The sequence below is a fragment of the Mesoplodon bidens genome (genome assembly GCF_964165515.1).
Source record: "Mesoplodon bidens genome assembly, chromosome: 15".
Lineage (NCBI taxonomy): Eukaryota > Metazoa > Chordata > Mammalia > Artiodactyla > Ziphiidae > Mesoplodon > Mesoplodon bidens.
Window position 1 is genome coordinate 15,308,528 of NC_138171.1, and position 16,517 is coordinate 15,325,044.

Consider the following 16,517-nt stretch of genomic DNA (forward strand, 5'->3'; position numbering starts at 1 on the left):
GGCCTCGAACCCGTGTCCCCTGCATTGGCAGGCAGATTCTTAACCACTGTGCCACCAGGGAAGTCCTGCGCTACAGTTTCTTGGCTGCTCCTCCCTTGTCTCTGTATCCCCTGCCTTCCCTGATTAGCAACTGTTTGAATCTGCCCTTTGGGTCTCAGAGAAGGTCATGGAGGCTGGAGTCTGTCCCCTACAAACAAGGAACGGGGGACACAGAGAGGCTTCCATGCCCAAGAGCCCCTACAGGGTCCTGCTCCGTTTCATTACGTGTTCACTCCCTATGGCATTTCAGGGAAGGCCATGGCGGCCACATGGCACCCACATTTTCATTTAGCCCTGTGCCTCATAAATTAGGTAGCCGGTCCTGTCTGTAGATTAGATCATAGCACAGTGTCAATGTTAATTTACCGAATTTGATTATTGTACTGTGGTTATTTAAGAGAATGCCTTTATTTCAGGAACTTCACTGAAGTACTTAGGATGTCTGCAACACACTTTCACATGCTTTAGAAAAACATAATATGTGGTGTGTGTGTGTGTGGAGAGAGAGAGAGAAAGAAAGATGAAAGTAAATGTGGTAAAATGTAAGCATTTGATGAATATGGGTAAAGAGTATGCAGGAAATCTTGGCACTATTCTTGCAACTTTTCTTTAAGTCTGAAGTCATGTCAAAATTAAAAGTTGAAAGAATAAATCAAGCATAAAAAAGGAAAAAGTCAAGGAGAAATCACTGCAACCACATCAGAGCTACCAGGAGAGTGGGATATGGTGTCCCATAGACAAATGGAAAAGAGATAACAGGGAAACCTTACAAGTGTACCACAGCTGAACTAGATGAGACCAATGGAGAACTGTCCTTGTGATAAGCATGAACATGCCTAATTTGTACATTAACATGTTGAGAGGTTAATGCTATTTCAAACCATAGTCTCTGGCCCTACAACAGAGATCATGAGTGAGCCAATCTAGAAAATTCTATGCTCCAAATCACTCAGCCCGCCCAGGCATCTGCCCCAGAGTCTGTGTATATTGCTACCTGGAGGTTGGTTAAAGGGGGTCCTGTGGGCACCATCCAGGCCACTTGGAGCTCTGCCTGTGGAGTGAGGTACCAACCTCCCATCAGCAAGGGGTTGTTGTTTTCAGACTGATCGCAAAGGTCGGCTGCCTTCCATTGTCTATTCCCCTGGTAGTGCCAAGAGTCTAACCATAATCCTAAACCTAACCCTAGCCCATAATAAACCACAGGCTTTGGATTGTTCATCTGGTGGAAAATCCCCAGAGGGCTGTCCAAGATGTGAGGGCTACAAATAATGGGGTTTCAGTAGCTCTAGAGGGTCCCATCTTTTTATGTAATGAACTCACCCCAATAAACCCGGTTTGGCTGGGCCCTGGGCCCAGGCCCAGGGGTTGATACCCCAGCCGTGGGGGGTATGCAGAGACTTCTGGGTCTAGGACCTCTATGCTCTGCAGGCAGGGCCTACTGATGCTATGCTGTTCTGTGCCTCAGGGGGGCGCTGCAGCTCCCACCAGGTACCATCTTTAAGGGCTAAACAAACCAGACCCTCACCAACAGATTGCAGCACTGAATGGGGAGCTAAAGAGTTGTCAGCCGTCACTCTGTTTTCCTCACCCTCACCGTTTTGCCATCAACTTGTAGTAGAATGATCAAGTGGGTAAACGTGATCATGGGGCAAGAAAGGGAGTATTTGTTGTGTTTGCAACATGATTATTTCACGAGTTAGGTTTTGGAAGCTGCATCAATGGACAGGACATATGGAACCACACAGCAGTCACAGGAGCCACCATAGCTGGTGCAGCCCTAGCTCCCGGGGCATTAGGGCTGGCAGTTTGGGGGTCTCATACATATTAGTAGATGAAGAGGCAAAAAAAAGTCATTCCTCCTACGTCCTGTTGGGAAGCCTAACTGCCCTCCCTGCTTCACATTGCCCCCAGAGTCTATTCTTAATAAAACAGCCAGAAGGATCTTTTCCAAACATAGGTCAGATGACATCATCGCTCTGCTCAAACCCCTCCTAGGGCTCCTAAATGCCTCAGAATAAAAGGCAGAGTCCTTGTAGTGACCACAGGGACCTCCATGATCTGAGCCCACACTACTTCTCTGACTGCATCTCCCTTCGTGCTCCTGACCCCTCAGCACTCCAGCCATGATCCTCAAGCACTCTGACCTCAGGTCCTTAGCCCTAGAAGCTTCCCATGGATTCCATGTGGCTCATGTCCTTCTTCACTCAGCTCATGACTTGAATGACACCTTAGGAAAGACCTTCCCTGCATGCCCTCTGCAAAGCAACAACCCCCTACCTCTTATCCCATCCCCTGGACCCACTAGTCCTCTTACCCAACTTTATAGTTCGCCATAATCTTTGTACCACATGATATGTTAAACCTGTGTTGGTTCATTCACTTAGTGACTATTTCCCCCACCCTATACACGTGCGCACACACACACACACACACACACACACACACACCTCACCTCCTTGATGTCAAATCCCCACCACCTAGGACAGAACACATAGTAAGTGCTCAAAAAAGGTTTCCTGAATGAGGAATGCCTCTGCTTACGCTGTTCCACGGGCAGGGCTGTCCTCTGCTGGTCTGGCTTTAGAACTTCATTTTTCAAGCTCCGGCTCCCTCATGTGTAACTTCCTATCATGCCTCGAAAAACCAACCTGCACTTTGCTGAAGAACAGATGTTTGTTTCTACAGGGTTTTACCGTACACAGCCCTCTGGACTGGAGATGGGGTTTGGAGGCAACAGCGAAGCAGCGTGTTGCCAGAGATGGGAGAAAGTAAGCGCAGGAAGAGACCCTGCCCTGAGCCCCGGAAAGGCAGCAGTTTACCAAGTTTCTGGCCCTGGGAGCCGTCCTCCTAGCCCAAACTAGCATGGCTGTGGTCTGGCTACAGAACACATAGCCCATCAAGATGCTGTCCACACATAGGCTCCTGGAAAGGAGGAGAGCGTTTTGTGGCATGGTGCTGATGGAAGAAATAATGGCATGTGAACAAAGGCATACCTCTGCCATCCCTGAGTTAGACTAGGCCCTGCCCAGGGCTCTCTTTCAGAAGGCAGAGCTGGGGAAAGCAAGGAGAAAGTGGAAGGGGTGGTACCCACACATTTAGTCCCTAACGACTCTACCCAGCCTACCACTTTGTTTTTGCTTAGAAGGGTTGGGGAGACTGGAGCCTGGACAGGGATAGTGATTGGAAAAGGGAAAGCTAGGAGAAAAGCGATATTGCCACCCACCTACCTCCAAAGGCAGCCTTATGCAGTGAGCACCCCCATTCTCATACAGGAGACTCGTTCCCACCTACCCCCAGGGGGATGGATGGCCAGCCAGGTTCTTTGCTGGCTCATGGCCTGGGGCAGAGACCCACAGGAGGATGAGAAAGATAAGGCTGGCCAAACACCAAGCCACCCAGCTTTCTGTCTCCACACAAACCCACTCAAGCTGCCTTGACCTCTCACATTCCACGGTGGGTGGAGGAGCAGGGAAGGACCTGTCCTGGGGGCCAGAGTCTCTGCCATTACTTCGTTGCTTTACCTCCTTCTCACCCCAAAAGGCTAGGCATCCCCTCCCCACCCCACCTCAGGGATTAATGTGAAAAATCACTGCAGTAGAACCAGCATGGGACTCTGGTGTCATCAGATGACTCAGGTTCAAATCTAAGCCTGTAAAAGGTTGAAAGCAACCTAAATAGTCACCAGTGTAAGTGTGGTTAAATAAACTTCGTACATCCAAACAATGGAATACTATACAGCCAGAGAAATGAATGAAGAAAGCTTTTATGCTGTGAGGGATCTTCAAGATATATGAAGTGAAAAAAGCCAAGTACAGCACAATGTGTATAGTGTACTACAATTCTGTAAAAAGGTGGGATAGATGAGAATTTTATATCTACATGTCCCTGGAGAGATGGAGACAGACGATAGAGAGAAGAGGAATAGAGAGGAAGAGGGGAGGTGAGAAGGAGAGGGAGAGAAAAAGTAGGCATAGAAAGAAGGGAGAGAAGGGGGGGAATAAAGAGAGGGGATACAGAGAGAAGAAAGGATAGAGGGAGTGAGCTGGAGCTCTCTATCTTGGGAAGAAGACACAAGAAACTGATGGCATTCGTTTCCTCTGTAGAAAACAACCGAGTGGCTGCAGGTGCAGGAAGAGGGTCAAGGGTGAGAGATGTTTCACTGCGTATTCTTTTTTTACCTTTTGAATATTGATCCATGTGAATATTATTTATACAAAATAACGGTTTGATTTTTAAAAAGCAGCTACAGCGAAGGACCCTGGCTTTGCCACCTTCTTTCTGTGTGGCCCCAAGCAAGTAACTTGGTGGAGTCCCAGTCTGTAACACAGGACTGTCATCACCTAATTTGAGGGTTGTTTTGGGGATCCAGAAGATCTCACAAGTGAATCTCCCAGCCCTATGTCTGGCACACAGTACATGCTGCTGCTGTTGTCAGAACCCCCGGCAACGAATCCCAGTGACTTTGGAAGGATTCCAGCATCTCTCTGAGCCCCAGTTCTCTCCTCCAAAACCCTGGGAGAATAACCAACAACCGCATAAGGCTGGTGGGTGGATTCACCCAGGAAAGTGCCAGCGCACACAGATGAGCCCTGAGTTTATGTTCATTGTGTCAGAGCTGATCTCAGACTTTGTGCCTGGATGATTTGGTTGCACCCTGCACCCCCATGCCCGCACCTCCACCCAGAGTCGTGGGAGGAATGAGCCAGAATAATAAGAACAGAGGCCACAGCCCCATCGGTGCTGGAAGTGGTCACTTTATTGGTTGGAAAAGAAGCAGCTGTGGCCGCTCAGGAGGGAGCACAGAGGCCAGGAAGGGAGGAGGGCAGCTGGGCTGGAGCCAGACAGGGCCAGGCAGACACTTCCACTCCCCCACTCCTCAGGCTGGTGGCTGGAGGTGGAGGAAGAAAATCACAATAATACCATCAACAACAGTATCCATGATACTGGACAAGAATGCCTGCAGCTTAAATTCTGGGCCAAAGCTCCCCCTACCCCATCACATCCCCCCTTAACTCCCTACCCCCGCCCCCAGGAAAGCCTCACCATCTTGAGGCCCTGGGGCTCTGCCTGCACTTTTCGGAAGGTCCTAGTCTCATCTCTTCTGCTTCTGACCATCCCCGGACACACCTGGGTGTACCATGGTTCCCACTGACCATTGTGACCTTCCTGAGGGGCCACTGTCATTTATGTCCCTAAGAGTCCTTCCACCACTAGGAAGTTCCCCCATGCCCCTATTCCTTTGGCTAAGCTGGGTTAGCTGATCAAAAAGATCTTATTATCTTATTTATCCCATTTTATAAGCAAAATATTTGCAGTTCAGGGAGGTGAAAAAGGCCAGTTAAGTGTCAGAGCTGAAATCTGAGCCCAGGTCTTCCTGACTGCAAAGCCAGCCCATGCAGCTGACACTGATGGAGACAAGAGGCGGAGAGCTCTGGTCCCTGGGGAGGCCGTGGTTCTCTCTCAGGCACTGAATTAACAACCTTGGGGCCTTGGGCATGTCCTCCCCTCTCTCTGGGTCTCAGTCTTCACATCTGGGCAATAGGTTCCATCACCGACCTGCCAGTCCCTTGGCTGAGAGCTTATCAAAAGTGTTGCACGATCAACAATGAGGTTTCAACCAAAGGGCCCTTCCAGGTTCTTGCTTGTCCGGTTCCCTCTGTCTGAAACAACCTCCCCACTGCTGTACTTCACCAGACTACCGACCTTTCATTCATCCTTCAGGATTGGCTCAGGGCCCCTTCTGGGACGCCTGCTCCCTCCTTTCCCCACCCCCACCTGGGTGAGGCTTTCCTCTTCTATGTCCCCGTCACACCCAGCCCTTCCCTCCATTGCAACAGCGACGACAGGCACTGGGGGCGTCTGTCCATCTGTCTGCCTCAGCCACTGGGCTGCAAGCTCGGTGAGGAAGGGTGGTGGTCACCTTCCGTCCCAGAACCTGGCACAGAGCTGGCGGCACAGCGGCACAGTGCTGGATCCTGCAATGGCCTGACGATGCACGTTCTTTGGTTTTGCTTCTCTTCAGTTTCTTACACTTGCTTTATGACTTAATATTGTTTTATTTTTAATTATATGTGGGGAAAGAGAGGCTGCACAATCTTTTCCTTCCAGCGTCAGAGCCCCCCCAGGTGGCTGAATGTAGCCCTGCCTGCCACAGAGTAAGTGCTCAATACACTTGAAAGGGGCATTTGAGAAATGGAACTGAAATGAACTGATCTCTATCAGCTCCGTCCTGAAAAGCCAAGCTTTTTGGCCAGAGTAAAGATCAATTCTTCTGCCTCGCACTGGCCTATGCAAAGAGCTTCCTACTTCCCCAACCCATGCAGCCACCACCCGCCCTCCCAGGACACACTGACTTATTTACGTGGGTGTTAAGGGGAAAAGGAGTAAGTCTTCTCACAGCCCAATTCATCAGCAAATATTGTCCCATCTACCTTCACATAGGTCCCACTTACATCACCTGGTCCATCATCTCCCACCTGGCCTCTTTCAGGAGCCTCCTCGCTGGTCTCCCTGCTTCTGCCACTGTCCCCTAGGGCCTCCACACAGCACCCTCAGCAATCTTTGCGAATCTAAGTCAGAGCGTGTCCATTCCCAAGGGCCCGACATCTCTGGGTCAAGACCATGGGTCAAGACCAAAGTCCTTACATGGTCTATCAGGTCCCCCTGCTTACCACCTACCTCTCGGACCCTCTCCTCTATTGCTCTCTCCTTGAACAGCAGGCTGCAGCCTTCTGGCTTTTGCTGAAACTCACCAGGGAGGCTACTGCGTTACACCTGCTGCCCCCGGGCCTGTAACATTCTCCCTGATATGCTCGCGGGCCCCTCCATCATTTCCATCAAGTCTGTTCATATGCTGCCTTCTGGGAGGTCCCAGGAAAAAATTGCAGTACTGCTCCCTGCCACCCCCCATCCCCACTCCTTATCCCCACTCCGTTTTCTTTTTCTCCAGGCCACTTATTTCCCGCTGACATTTCACAGAGTATACTTGCATATTTATTTTGTTTATCATTCACTAAGCATATAAAACCATCAGAAAGAAATTTGTGTCCGATTTGTTCACACATGGAGCATCCCCAGCACCTAGAGCAGTGCTTGGCACGTGATGGACGCTCAGTGAATCTGTTGAGTGGATGAAAGTAAATCAAAGGACAGAGAAGGGAACAGCAGTGTGTTAGCTCAGGTTCTCCTTTTCAGCCTCCTGCAGGTGTCGTCACATCTGGGCATCAATGCACCCCTCCCCCCAGGCCACCTACCTCAGAAGACAGGTGTGACACAGGACACCTTCCCGCAACCATTGTGGCAGCATTTCAACAGACCAGGACACTGGCTGTCCACCTGGCACTGGTCCAGGCAGAGGCCGAGCTGGGGGAAGGCGATGTCCACCTGAGGGCAGGAACCCTTCTTTTCTGGGTGGAAAAAGGGGTGGGGGTGGGCAGAGGGGAAGCAGGGAGCTGAACACGTCTCCACAGCACGACCACCCACCTGGATTCACAAACAAGAGAGCTGTCTGCCTAAGTGGATCTTGGGGGCTGGAGTGGATCTCAGGGGACCTTAGGAGATCACCTGCAACCTCCCTTCCTCTGCTCTCTCCCTGAGTGGTTTGGGATCATAGGGCCCTAGTTTGAGTCCCAGATCTGCCTTTTCCTAACTTTGTGACCTGGGGCCAGAAATCTCCCAGAGCCCCATGTCTTCAGGTGTCACATGAGATCTGTGCTGCCCATGTCATGGGGCTGCTGTGGAAGCAGTGGAGGCAACAGACATATATTCCTTCTCCCTGCACAAAGTCCTTGTAATAAGAATAATAATGAGTAAGGACGGCAGTTAACACTTAGCTGCTTCCATGTGCCAGGCGTTATCCTAAGCATCTGACGTATATTAACTCATCTAATTCTCACGATAATCCTAAAACAGGGTGCGAGGAACTGTTACTATTTCCTCATGTTGCAGATGAGGAAACTGAGGTACCAAGAAGCTAAGTAATTTGCCTAAGGTCATACAGGGTAGAGACAGGATTTGAACCCAGGAATCTGGCTTCAGGTCTGTGCGCCATGCACTCTGCTGCTTTGTAAGCTGTAAAGTGCAGTGCACGTGTGAGGGGTTATACACCCACAGTCTCTTCACTCACTCCCATCTATTCACTCCCAGTTACCACCATCTAGCACCAAGGCCCCCATACAACCTCGCTCATCCACACCCAGACAAGCATTCTTCCACTAACACACACACAAAGAGATAACGCCACAGAGATGTGCTGATTACAAAGCCCTTAGTGTAAATTCATTTTCTCCTTTGAACCTCCACATCAACTCTCTCTTCTGTAGGGGATATTTCTACCCCAATCCTACTACAGAGGAGGAAAATTAGATGTGAAGGTATCACCCAACAGCACACCTGCTGATCCTAAATGTCAGACGGGCACACAGCTGGGTGATGAGCTGCAGAGGACAGGAGGGGCCGTCTTCCTCGCACAAAGTCACCCTTTCCCTTGAGAAGGGCGGGAGCTCTCAATACCGAGCTGCCCCCGGACAGAAAGGCATCGGGAGCGGGGTTCTCACAAAACAAGCCACTGTGTGTGCAGGGTCTACTCTCTCCTGAGACATTTCACATGTATGATTTCATTTAGCCTCATGTCGACCCTACAACATCTGGGATTCTCATCCCATTTTGCCAGCGAGAAAGCAGAGGCTCGGAGAGGTGAAGCGACTTGCTCAGGACCCACAGCCAGCTGATGGCACGACTAGGATTCTGGCTCAGGAGGCCCTCTGGTCCTGCCCCTCTTCCTGCCTCAGTCTGTCCATCTGAGACCAGGGAACAGCAGAGACTCCCCCTAACAGCAGAGACTCCTCTTTTCCCCCACCTCCTCTCTCATGTGTCTGTCTTTCTCTCCCAGTGTCCTCCTCTCCTGGGCCTCCTCCCTCTGGTCCAGGTTAGAGGCCCCCAGACCCAGAAGCCCCCGAGGGGCCTGTCCTCCCTCCACCACCCACCTCCCTGCTCACGAGTGACTGAGTCTTTAGTTTCAAACCTTCCCGGCCCCTGTGGGCATCTTCAGAGAAATCACAAGGTGGGAGCATCACAGAGGTTTTTTTTCTGGATAAAGACAAGTGATCCCAGCACCTTGGGATCCAAGTCCTATCCCTGCTTCTAGCCCTCAGTCTTTCCCTCTGAAAAATGAGAAGCTTGGATTCCACAGCTTCCTGCTCTGATAGGAGCCCCCATGGCCTGCTGGACAGTCTTGAGCTCCAGCAAGTGCTTTTTATGACAGGCCAGCTTCACACACTTTCTCTCTCTCACTCAATCCTTAGAGTGGAAGAGAGTGTTTTAAAGATGAAGAAGTGGGAGAGGTGCTCTGGGAGGGGTCCTGACATTCTTCAAACCACTCAGGCAGAAAGGAACCCCCTGCGTTATGACTCCTGCCCAGCCAGAGATGGCAATGTGACCTTGGACAAGAACCTTGCTCTCTTTCGTAGCTCACATCCACATCTTTAAGATGGGCTGGGTGCTCTCCTAAACCTGGAAAGTCTCCATCTGGACAGAGAAATTCGGGGAGTCCTGCCAGCAGGCGTCCTAAGTCCTTCCTCCTGGGTTGGGGAGGCCCCAGGGTAGGGACGCTAATGGGGAGGAACGCCCCAGACCTTGTGGCCCAGCCCATTGGGCAGCCCTAGGCTGCCCCGCGGCTAAACCCAGCCAGGAGGAAAATCCGAACCAGGTCCCCTGATCTCAGAGAACAATGTTCCGGAACAACGTCCCCGCGGTGCGTCCCGGAAGTCCGTCATGCCCCAGAGCAATGAATCCGGCTAGCAGTGGGGGACCTCCCTTCCCCCTGGCTGCACTTCAGCGACGCCTAGGTCTCGCCAGAGCCGTGGGAAGGAGAGCACGGGCTGATCTGGTTCCATCCGCCTCGACCTGGTCGGGGACCCCTGGGTCGGTCGCGCCCCAGATCCCGGAACAGAACTGGGCACTCCCTCCCCCTCCCAACCCCCGCTGCCCCGCCCCGCCCCGCGTGGGTCCCCCGGCGTTACCATTGGGCATCTGGCAGACGGTGGCGCAGCCGGCCCGGCAGCACTTGAGATTGTCCGCGCATTCCCCATCCGAGAGGCACTCCTGCGTGCAGTTCAGGTCCACCTCTAGCGCGGGGCACACGCCTGATTTCTCTGCTCCTGTGCCTGGGAGGCCTGATTTCTCTGCTCCTGTGCCTGGGAGGCCTGATTTCTCTGCTCCTGTGCCTGGGAGGCGGACGCGCAGTGGGGGACTCAGTCCCGCTCTCAGAGGATGCCCGCCTCCTGTCTGACGGCCCCAAATCTCAATCTCCCGGGAATTCTGAGTCTCAGTCCCTGCTCCCCACATCCCACTACAGCCTTGAGAGAGCCCCACCTCCAGGGCCGGGGTCCCCGATACCTGGGACGACAGGAGTGACCAAACTCTTGGCTTCTGAGCCCTCAATTCTTAGGGGATCCCCGCACAACTAAGCGTCTAGGAGGTTCCCATGTCCAGGCACAGGGTCCCCGCCTCTCCACTGTCAGCAAAGAGTGTCCCCATCTCCCCCCGCGCATATGTCAGCCTTCAGTGTCTCCCCACCTCCAGCACATTGGACCCCACATCTAAAGCTCCAAGGGTCACCACTTTTAGGCACCAGGGATCCCCGCATTTTAGTCTTCATGGGACTCCCCACTTCCACCCCGGGAATCCTCACTTCTCCGTCCCCAGAGAGGCTAAGCTTCTGCCGGGCTCCTTCCCGGCGCTCCTGGTTCGGCCCCTTTGGGCGCCAGGCCTCTCCCCGCCCCACTCACCTGTGACCGGGGGGAGACCCAGCAGCAGGCCAAGGAGGAGGGCGGCGACGAGCAGACCGAGGCGGCAGGTAGGCATGGTGCTCGCCGGGGCGGGAGTGAGGCGCCGCCCGGAAGGGGGGATTTAACCGCTTTCCTGGGGGGCGTGGGGTAGGGGCGGGGCCGAAGCCGTCCGGGTAGAGGGCTCAGCGGACAAGGCAGGCGGGCCGGCTGCAACCTTTCGCCGTTTCACAATCCCCCAGGATCAGGTGTCACTCTGGCCCCAGTGGGAACCAGGAACCTAAGCTGCTTCCAGGCCGGTGCAGCTCGACTAGCTGCAGCTGGACCCTTGTCCACTCCTGCTTCCCCACCTCCCTCCTGGGGCCTGTGGGCGGGGCAGCAGGAGGCCAAGGGCTAGACTCAGGGATTCCCATTCCGAGACTCAGGGCTCTCCCGGTAATGCCCGCTGTCGGTAAAGGAGGGGGAAAGGGCAGGACCCACAGGGAGGAGCCTGCGGATGAAGTGGTTGGGTTTGGGGTCAGCAGGTCAGAGTGCAGATTGCTCTTTAGAGATTCATGGTGGAGGTGTTGTGTGGGGATACAGAGCACATAGTAGGAGCTGCAGGAAAAATGATTCATGAATGAACCGACTGGACACAAGAAACTGAGGCCAAAGAAGGTGAAAGACCTATTAACATCTAGAGCCATTTCATGTGTGTTCCTCGCTCCCTCTCTTTTCCACACCAACACTCTCTCAGGGCTCACTGCGTGCAGCGCTGTGTCCAGTGTCTCACGGAGTCATGGATCTTCCCAGACACCTGTGAACAGACAGATATTGTTGTCCTCAGCTGTGCCTGACAGATGGACTGGATGTGCAGAGGGGGTACCCTCCCACCCAAGGTCCCATGAGAATCTTAGAGACAAGGTTTGATCCCAAGTCTCCATCCCTCCAAGCCCTTATTTCTTCCATTCCATCCTAAATGTACGTTCTTTGTGACACAGCTAGGGCACACAGTTGGTGTAGAGAAAGTAATTAAAGGAGCCTTCGGCCCTGGCCTTGGGGTGACAGGGTCTGGGTTTGACTCCCACCCACTTCCACCACCTCCCAGCTGAGGGACCTTGAATGAATCACTTCCCTGTTCTGAGCTGCCACACTGTCCTCTCCAAAGACGTGTGAGTGGTCCAAAGATGGTGTCTCCTGTTAGTAAGGAGACTGCTGAGTATACACCAAGCTTTAACGTGCAGGCTGGTAAATGCCAAAACACAGTTACCCAGCAAGAAGAACCTTCAAACATCCTTCCTGATGCAAAATCTGAGGTCCTTAAGCCCCAGGAGGTCTTTGCTGCTGGAGGGTACAAGGGGGCGGGAGCAGTGACCATTGGGATGACAGGTGAGTCGGACTTGTTGACAGATGTACATCCAGCCACTGTCCCCACAGATGGGTCCCGGGGGAAAGAGGTGAGAATGCCTCCCCAATTCCCACGTTCAGCCTGGGGACTGGAGACAGGTGCTGGCTGGGAGGGGCCAGGGCTGTTTACTCTGAGCACAGGGAACAGTCCACAGCCATGACGCAGGAGCCAGGTAGGGGCACAGCCCAGGGCGGCTCCTGGAACGCAGTCTAGGGCAGCAGGGGACACTTTGATGAGCAAATGGTCTTAGCCTGTGGACCCAGCTGCCTACTGGACCTTCAGCCTCAGGCACTGCTCTCCACAGCCTTCTTCTGGCACCTAGCCAGCTCCCCAGGCCAGGAAACTGCTTGGCCTCACCCTTCCCCAGCACTCTTGGGCTCTCCTGGGGATTGACTCTCTCTGACAGAAATGGGGATTAGTCTGAGGCCAAGAGGATGGGGCGGGGCACACGGATGGAGGATAAAGTTTCATAGGCCAATGATGTTTAGCTTTTGGGATGCTAGCCCGTGTGCTAGGTATATTCATATAGTTTGCTTCTACATAAAATGTAAAAAGGGCAGAGGCTTTAAAGCCAAATACATTCAGATCCAAATCAGGGGTTGGCTATTTCCTGGCTCTGTGACTTATAACAGCACCTCACTTTTTGGAGTTACATCTTCTTCTTCCTTAAAAGGGGTATCATGAGGGAATTCCCTGGCGGTCCAGTTGTTAGGACTCCGCGCTTTCACTGCTGAGGGCCCAGGTTCAATCCCTGGTCAGGGATCTAGGATCCTACAAGCTGCGCAGCGAGGCCAGAAAAAGGGGCGGGAGGAGTATCATGAGAAGTGTTTTGTAGGGTTCGTTTAAGGTTTAAAGGGAAAAGCATAAACCAGAGGTTGCAAACCTGGCTAGAATATTGTATTGTTAGCCCACAGAGTACATTTTAAAAGTTTGAATTAGTTGCTAAATTTAAGAGTGGGGGATTTCACATGCAAGTAAAATTCTAGCCTCTTTCAGAGAAAGGAAACGATCTGGGAACACAGTCTTGCAACATTCCATGGCAACCGTCTACTAGAACCGTGGGCCTCAAACCTGAGCAAGCATCAGAATCACTTAGACGACTTGTTCAAACACAGTTTTGAGAGCTCTACCTCCAGTTTTGATTCAGTAGGAGGGGGGAGGAACGTGAGAATCAGCAACTAACAGGTTTCTGGGGCCACTGATGGTGCTGCTCAAGGGACCACACTTTGAAAACCATGAATAAGCTAAGTAGAGCTGCTCTCTTGTTATAAAGAGGAGCGATCTCTCCAGTTTCCATAATCCCCACCATCCCCACCATTGTCCCCCCTGTCCGCACTCCACGCCAAATACTTTCATCCACATCACTCGCCTGGCCTGGAAGGAATTTAAAATTGTGACCTCTTGGGTGGGCTCACAGTAGGTGTTCAGTAAAAGGTAACTTGTTTTTATTGAACAATCTTATAACACACTTAATAATTAGGTATTATTCTCATTTTACAGATGAGGAAACTGAAGTGCAGCTAAGAGAAAGTGACTTGCTGAAGGAAACAGCAGTAAATCAGAAGGAAGACGCTTGCAAAGCCTTTTAGTTGTGTGGCTGCAGTTATTTCAGTGTTACACACACACACATACACACACATACACATACACACAGAACTCTATCTGAGGTTAGCATAGATGATGCATCAAAAAATTTGAACGTGACTTCATGAGTGTAAAATCATATTTATCAAGGAAGAAAGGAAAGAAGAAAAGGTTGAAACAGGAAGTGATATGAGTCAGCTGCAGACATGCCTGCTCTTAGATGACTGTAAACAAGTGAACATTGAAGATTTGAGAAATTCCCAGGAATGAACAGGGTGTCTTTAACCATACAATGGGGCTTTGTCCTCTTGGGCTGTTGGACCCATTCAAACTTCCTTCACTCCAAGGAAACCTCTCTCTCTGAGTGTATTGGCTCTTTTGTTTTGTCAGCTAGCATTCTTTTGTCCTTTTTCTGATAACAGTAGCCTGATTTTGATTTGGGAAATGACTCTTCCTCCACCCATGACAGGTGGGGTTGGAGGGGACTGCCAGTCAGAGTTCTTGCCCTACCCCCAGACCAGGAGTGGCCAATCAGATGCTCTCCCTGGAATTTTAATCCTGACCAATGAATGACAAAAGTTCTGAAAATGTATAGCACTCATTCAAAAGTGGCCTGAGAAGACCTTGGCTTTGTCTTGTTTACCATCCTTTCCAGGCATGGTTCTTTTAGCATTACCTTCAGTTTCGTGAGCTAAACTAAATCAGCGCTATAGGTTGCCAACAGAAGATTCCAGTGGGATGTAACTTAAGGGTACGGTTAGGAAGGGAGAATGCTTTCCTACACACCTTTTCTGGAAATGGTGGTTCATTTCCAGTCTCAGTATGAAGAGATTCTTCTCCTTTTGTGGAAATATTTTTCCAGTGTGATTTATATTCAGGATTCAAGATCCCTTCCTATCCTTTTAGTATGTGAGGTTATATGAGTGAATATATTTTCTAAACTGAAAAGCACTAGACAAATGGAAGGACCCTTTATTTTATTTTATTTTATTTTTGGCTGTGTCAGGCCTTAGTTGCGGCATGTGGGCTCCTTGTTGAGGCACACGGGCTTCTCTCTAGTTGTGGCGTGTGGGCACAGTTGTTGCGGCATGCGGGTCCCAGAGCGCATGGGCTCTGTAGTTGTGGCGCATGGGCTTTCTAGTTGTGGCCCACGTGCTCAGTAGTTGTGGCACATGGGCTTAGTTACCCCACGGCATGTGGGACCTTAGTTCCCCAACCAGGTATTGAACCCACGTCCCCTGCGTTGGAATGTGGATTCTTAGCCATTGGACCACCAGGGAAGTCCCAGAAGGACCCTTTATGATCACTTGCTGCAACAGACACTCTTCTTTCTGCATCCCTCACCCAAGCAAGAATTTTAAGGGGAACTTAATTAACACATCACATTTTTTTTTTTTTTTTTTTTTTTTTTTTGCGGTACGCGGTCCTCTCACTGTTGTGGCCTCTCCCGTTGCGGAGCACAGGCTCCGGATGCGCAGGCTCAGCGGCCATGGCTCACGGGCCCAGCCGCTCCGCGGTATGTGGGATCTTCCCGGACCGGGGCACGAACCCGTGTCCCCTGCATCAGCAGGTGGACTCTCAACCACTGTGCCACCAGGGAAGCCCAACACATCACTTTAATGAAGATTTATAGCTTCCCTTGCTGCTACCAATGAAAGAAGATGCCTTCAACAACTAGTATTAGGTTTATATAACTAAAGCATTTGTATAGCATATTGATCTAATTTTAAGTCTGGTTCAAAATTGGCATATGTGCTCCTCTCATTAAATAAGATAAGCCTCAAAGCTCTTGCATATCTTTGTTTTTTCTTTTTTTTTTTTTTTTGGCTGTATGCGGGCCTCTCACTGTTGTGGCCTCTCCCGTTGTGGAGCACAGGCTCCGGACGTGCAGGCTCAGTGACCATTGCCCACGGGCCCAGCTGCTCTGCGGCATGTGGGATCTTCCCGGACCAGGGCACGAACCCGCGTCCCCTGCATTGGCAGGCAAACTCTCAACCACTGCGCCACCAGGGAAGCCCTCTCTTTGTTTTTTCATTCTCAACTTTAGCCCATCTTTCCCCCGTGGTTTTTCAGAATCATTTCCATTCTATGGAAATCTCCAGAGCCACACTTGGCTTCTACCTTAGCCAATGACCTATCTCCTTCAGTCCCTTCCATGGAAATTTCTTCCAAATTCCATCCTTGTCAGTGAGTATATTTCTGAGGGAACCCTGTGAAGAGGAGAATCCCTTCTTTTCCAAGGTGGACTCTTCCACCAGGGGTTTCTTTCCATTCCATACTCCCTGTCTTCTCATTCCCCTTCATCTTCATGTGTTCCCTCCCCAAGGGATGGAAGTCTCCATTATCTCTAAGGAAGAAATAAAAATAAACCAGAAACAAACAAACAAACAAACAAAAAAGGAAGGGAGAATGGGTGACCACTACATGCCCACACTGTTGTCACAAATTCCTTCTCTGCCTCCGATAGCCAGACTCAGTTTCTGTTGCTTGCAACCAGCAAGATCTGATGCCTTTATCAGGGTCACCATCAGATTCCCCATTTCCACATCCAATGGCCTTTCCTCAGCCCTCATCCTCCTCTAACTCACAGGTAAGGTCCTCATGGCATAAATGCAAATCAAATTCTTTATACAAAAATTTTTTTTCTGCATCATCTAACTTTAAAAACTATGAACAGCAGAGCTTTCCTATTTGAGTACTTTGAGTCCCACCTCTTGAATCAC

At 51.1% G+C, this 16,517-nt stretch overlaps 1 protein-coding gene across 2 annotated transcripts; it reads right to left on the reverse strand.

The window, feature by feature from the left end:
• Positions 1 to 4,773: 4,773 nt before the first annotated feature.
• Positions 4,774 to 11,136, reverse strand: WFDC2 (WAP four-disulfide core domain 2). 2 transcript variants are annotated; one of them, XM_081256451.1, is made up of 4 exons: positions 10,823 to 11,136; positions 10,059 to 10,288; positions 7,293 to 7,445; positions 4,774 to 4,927 (listed from the first exon to the last, which is right to left on the reverse strand). In XM_081256451.1, the coding sequence occupies exons 1-3, from the start codon at positions 10,900 to 10,902 to the stop codon at positions 7,294 to 7,296; spliced, it is 462 nt and encodes a 153-aa protein (XP_081112577.1). In that variant the 5' UTR covers positions 10,903 to 11,136; the 3' UTR covers positions 4,774 to 4,927; position 7,293. The 2 variants fall into 2 exon arrangements, with proteins under 2 accessions (XP_081112577.1, XP_081112578.1); XM_081256452.1 differs by having other exon boundaries at positions 10,059 to 10,262; positions 10,827 to 11,131.
• Positions 11,137 to 16,517: the final 5,381 nt, after the last annotated feature.

Coding starts and splice junctions, on each gene's coding strand:
- WFDC2 (XM_081256451.1), bottom strand. CDS start 10,902: ATGCCTACCTGCCGCCTCGGTCTGCTCGTCGCCGCCCTCCTCCTTGGC. Junction 10,289..10,822: donor CTCCCCCCGGTCACAGGTGA/GTGGGGCGGGGA, acceptor AGCGGGACTGAG/TCCCCCACTGCGCGTCCGCC. Junction 7,446..10,058: donor CGTCTGCCAGATGCCCAATG/GTAACGCCGGGG, acceptor TTTTCCACCCAG/AAAAGAAGGGTTCCTGCCCT.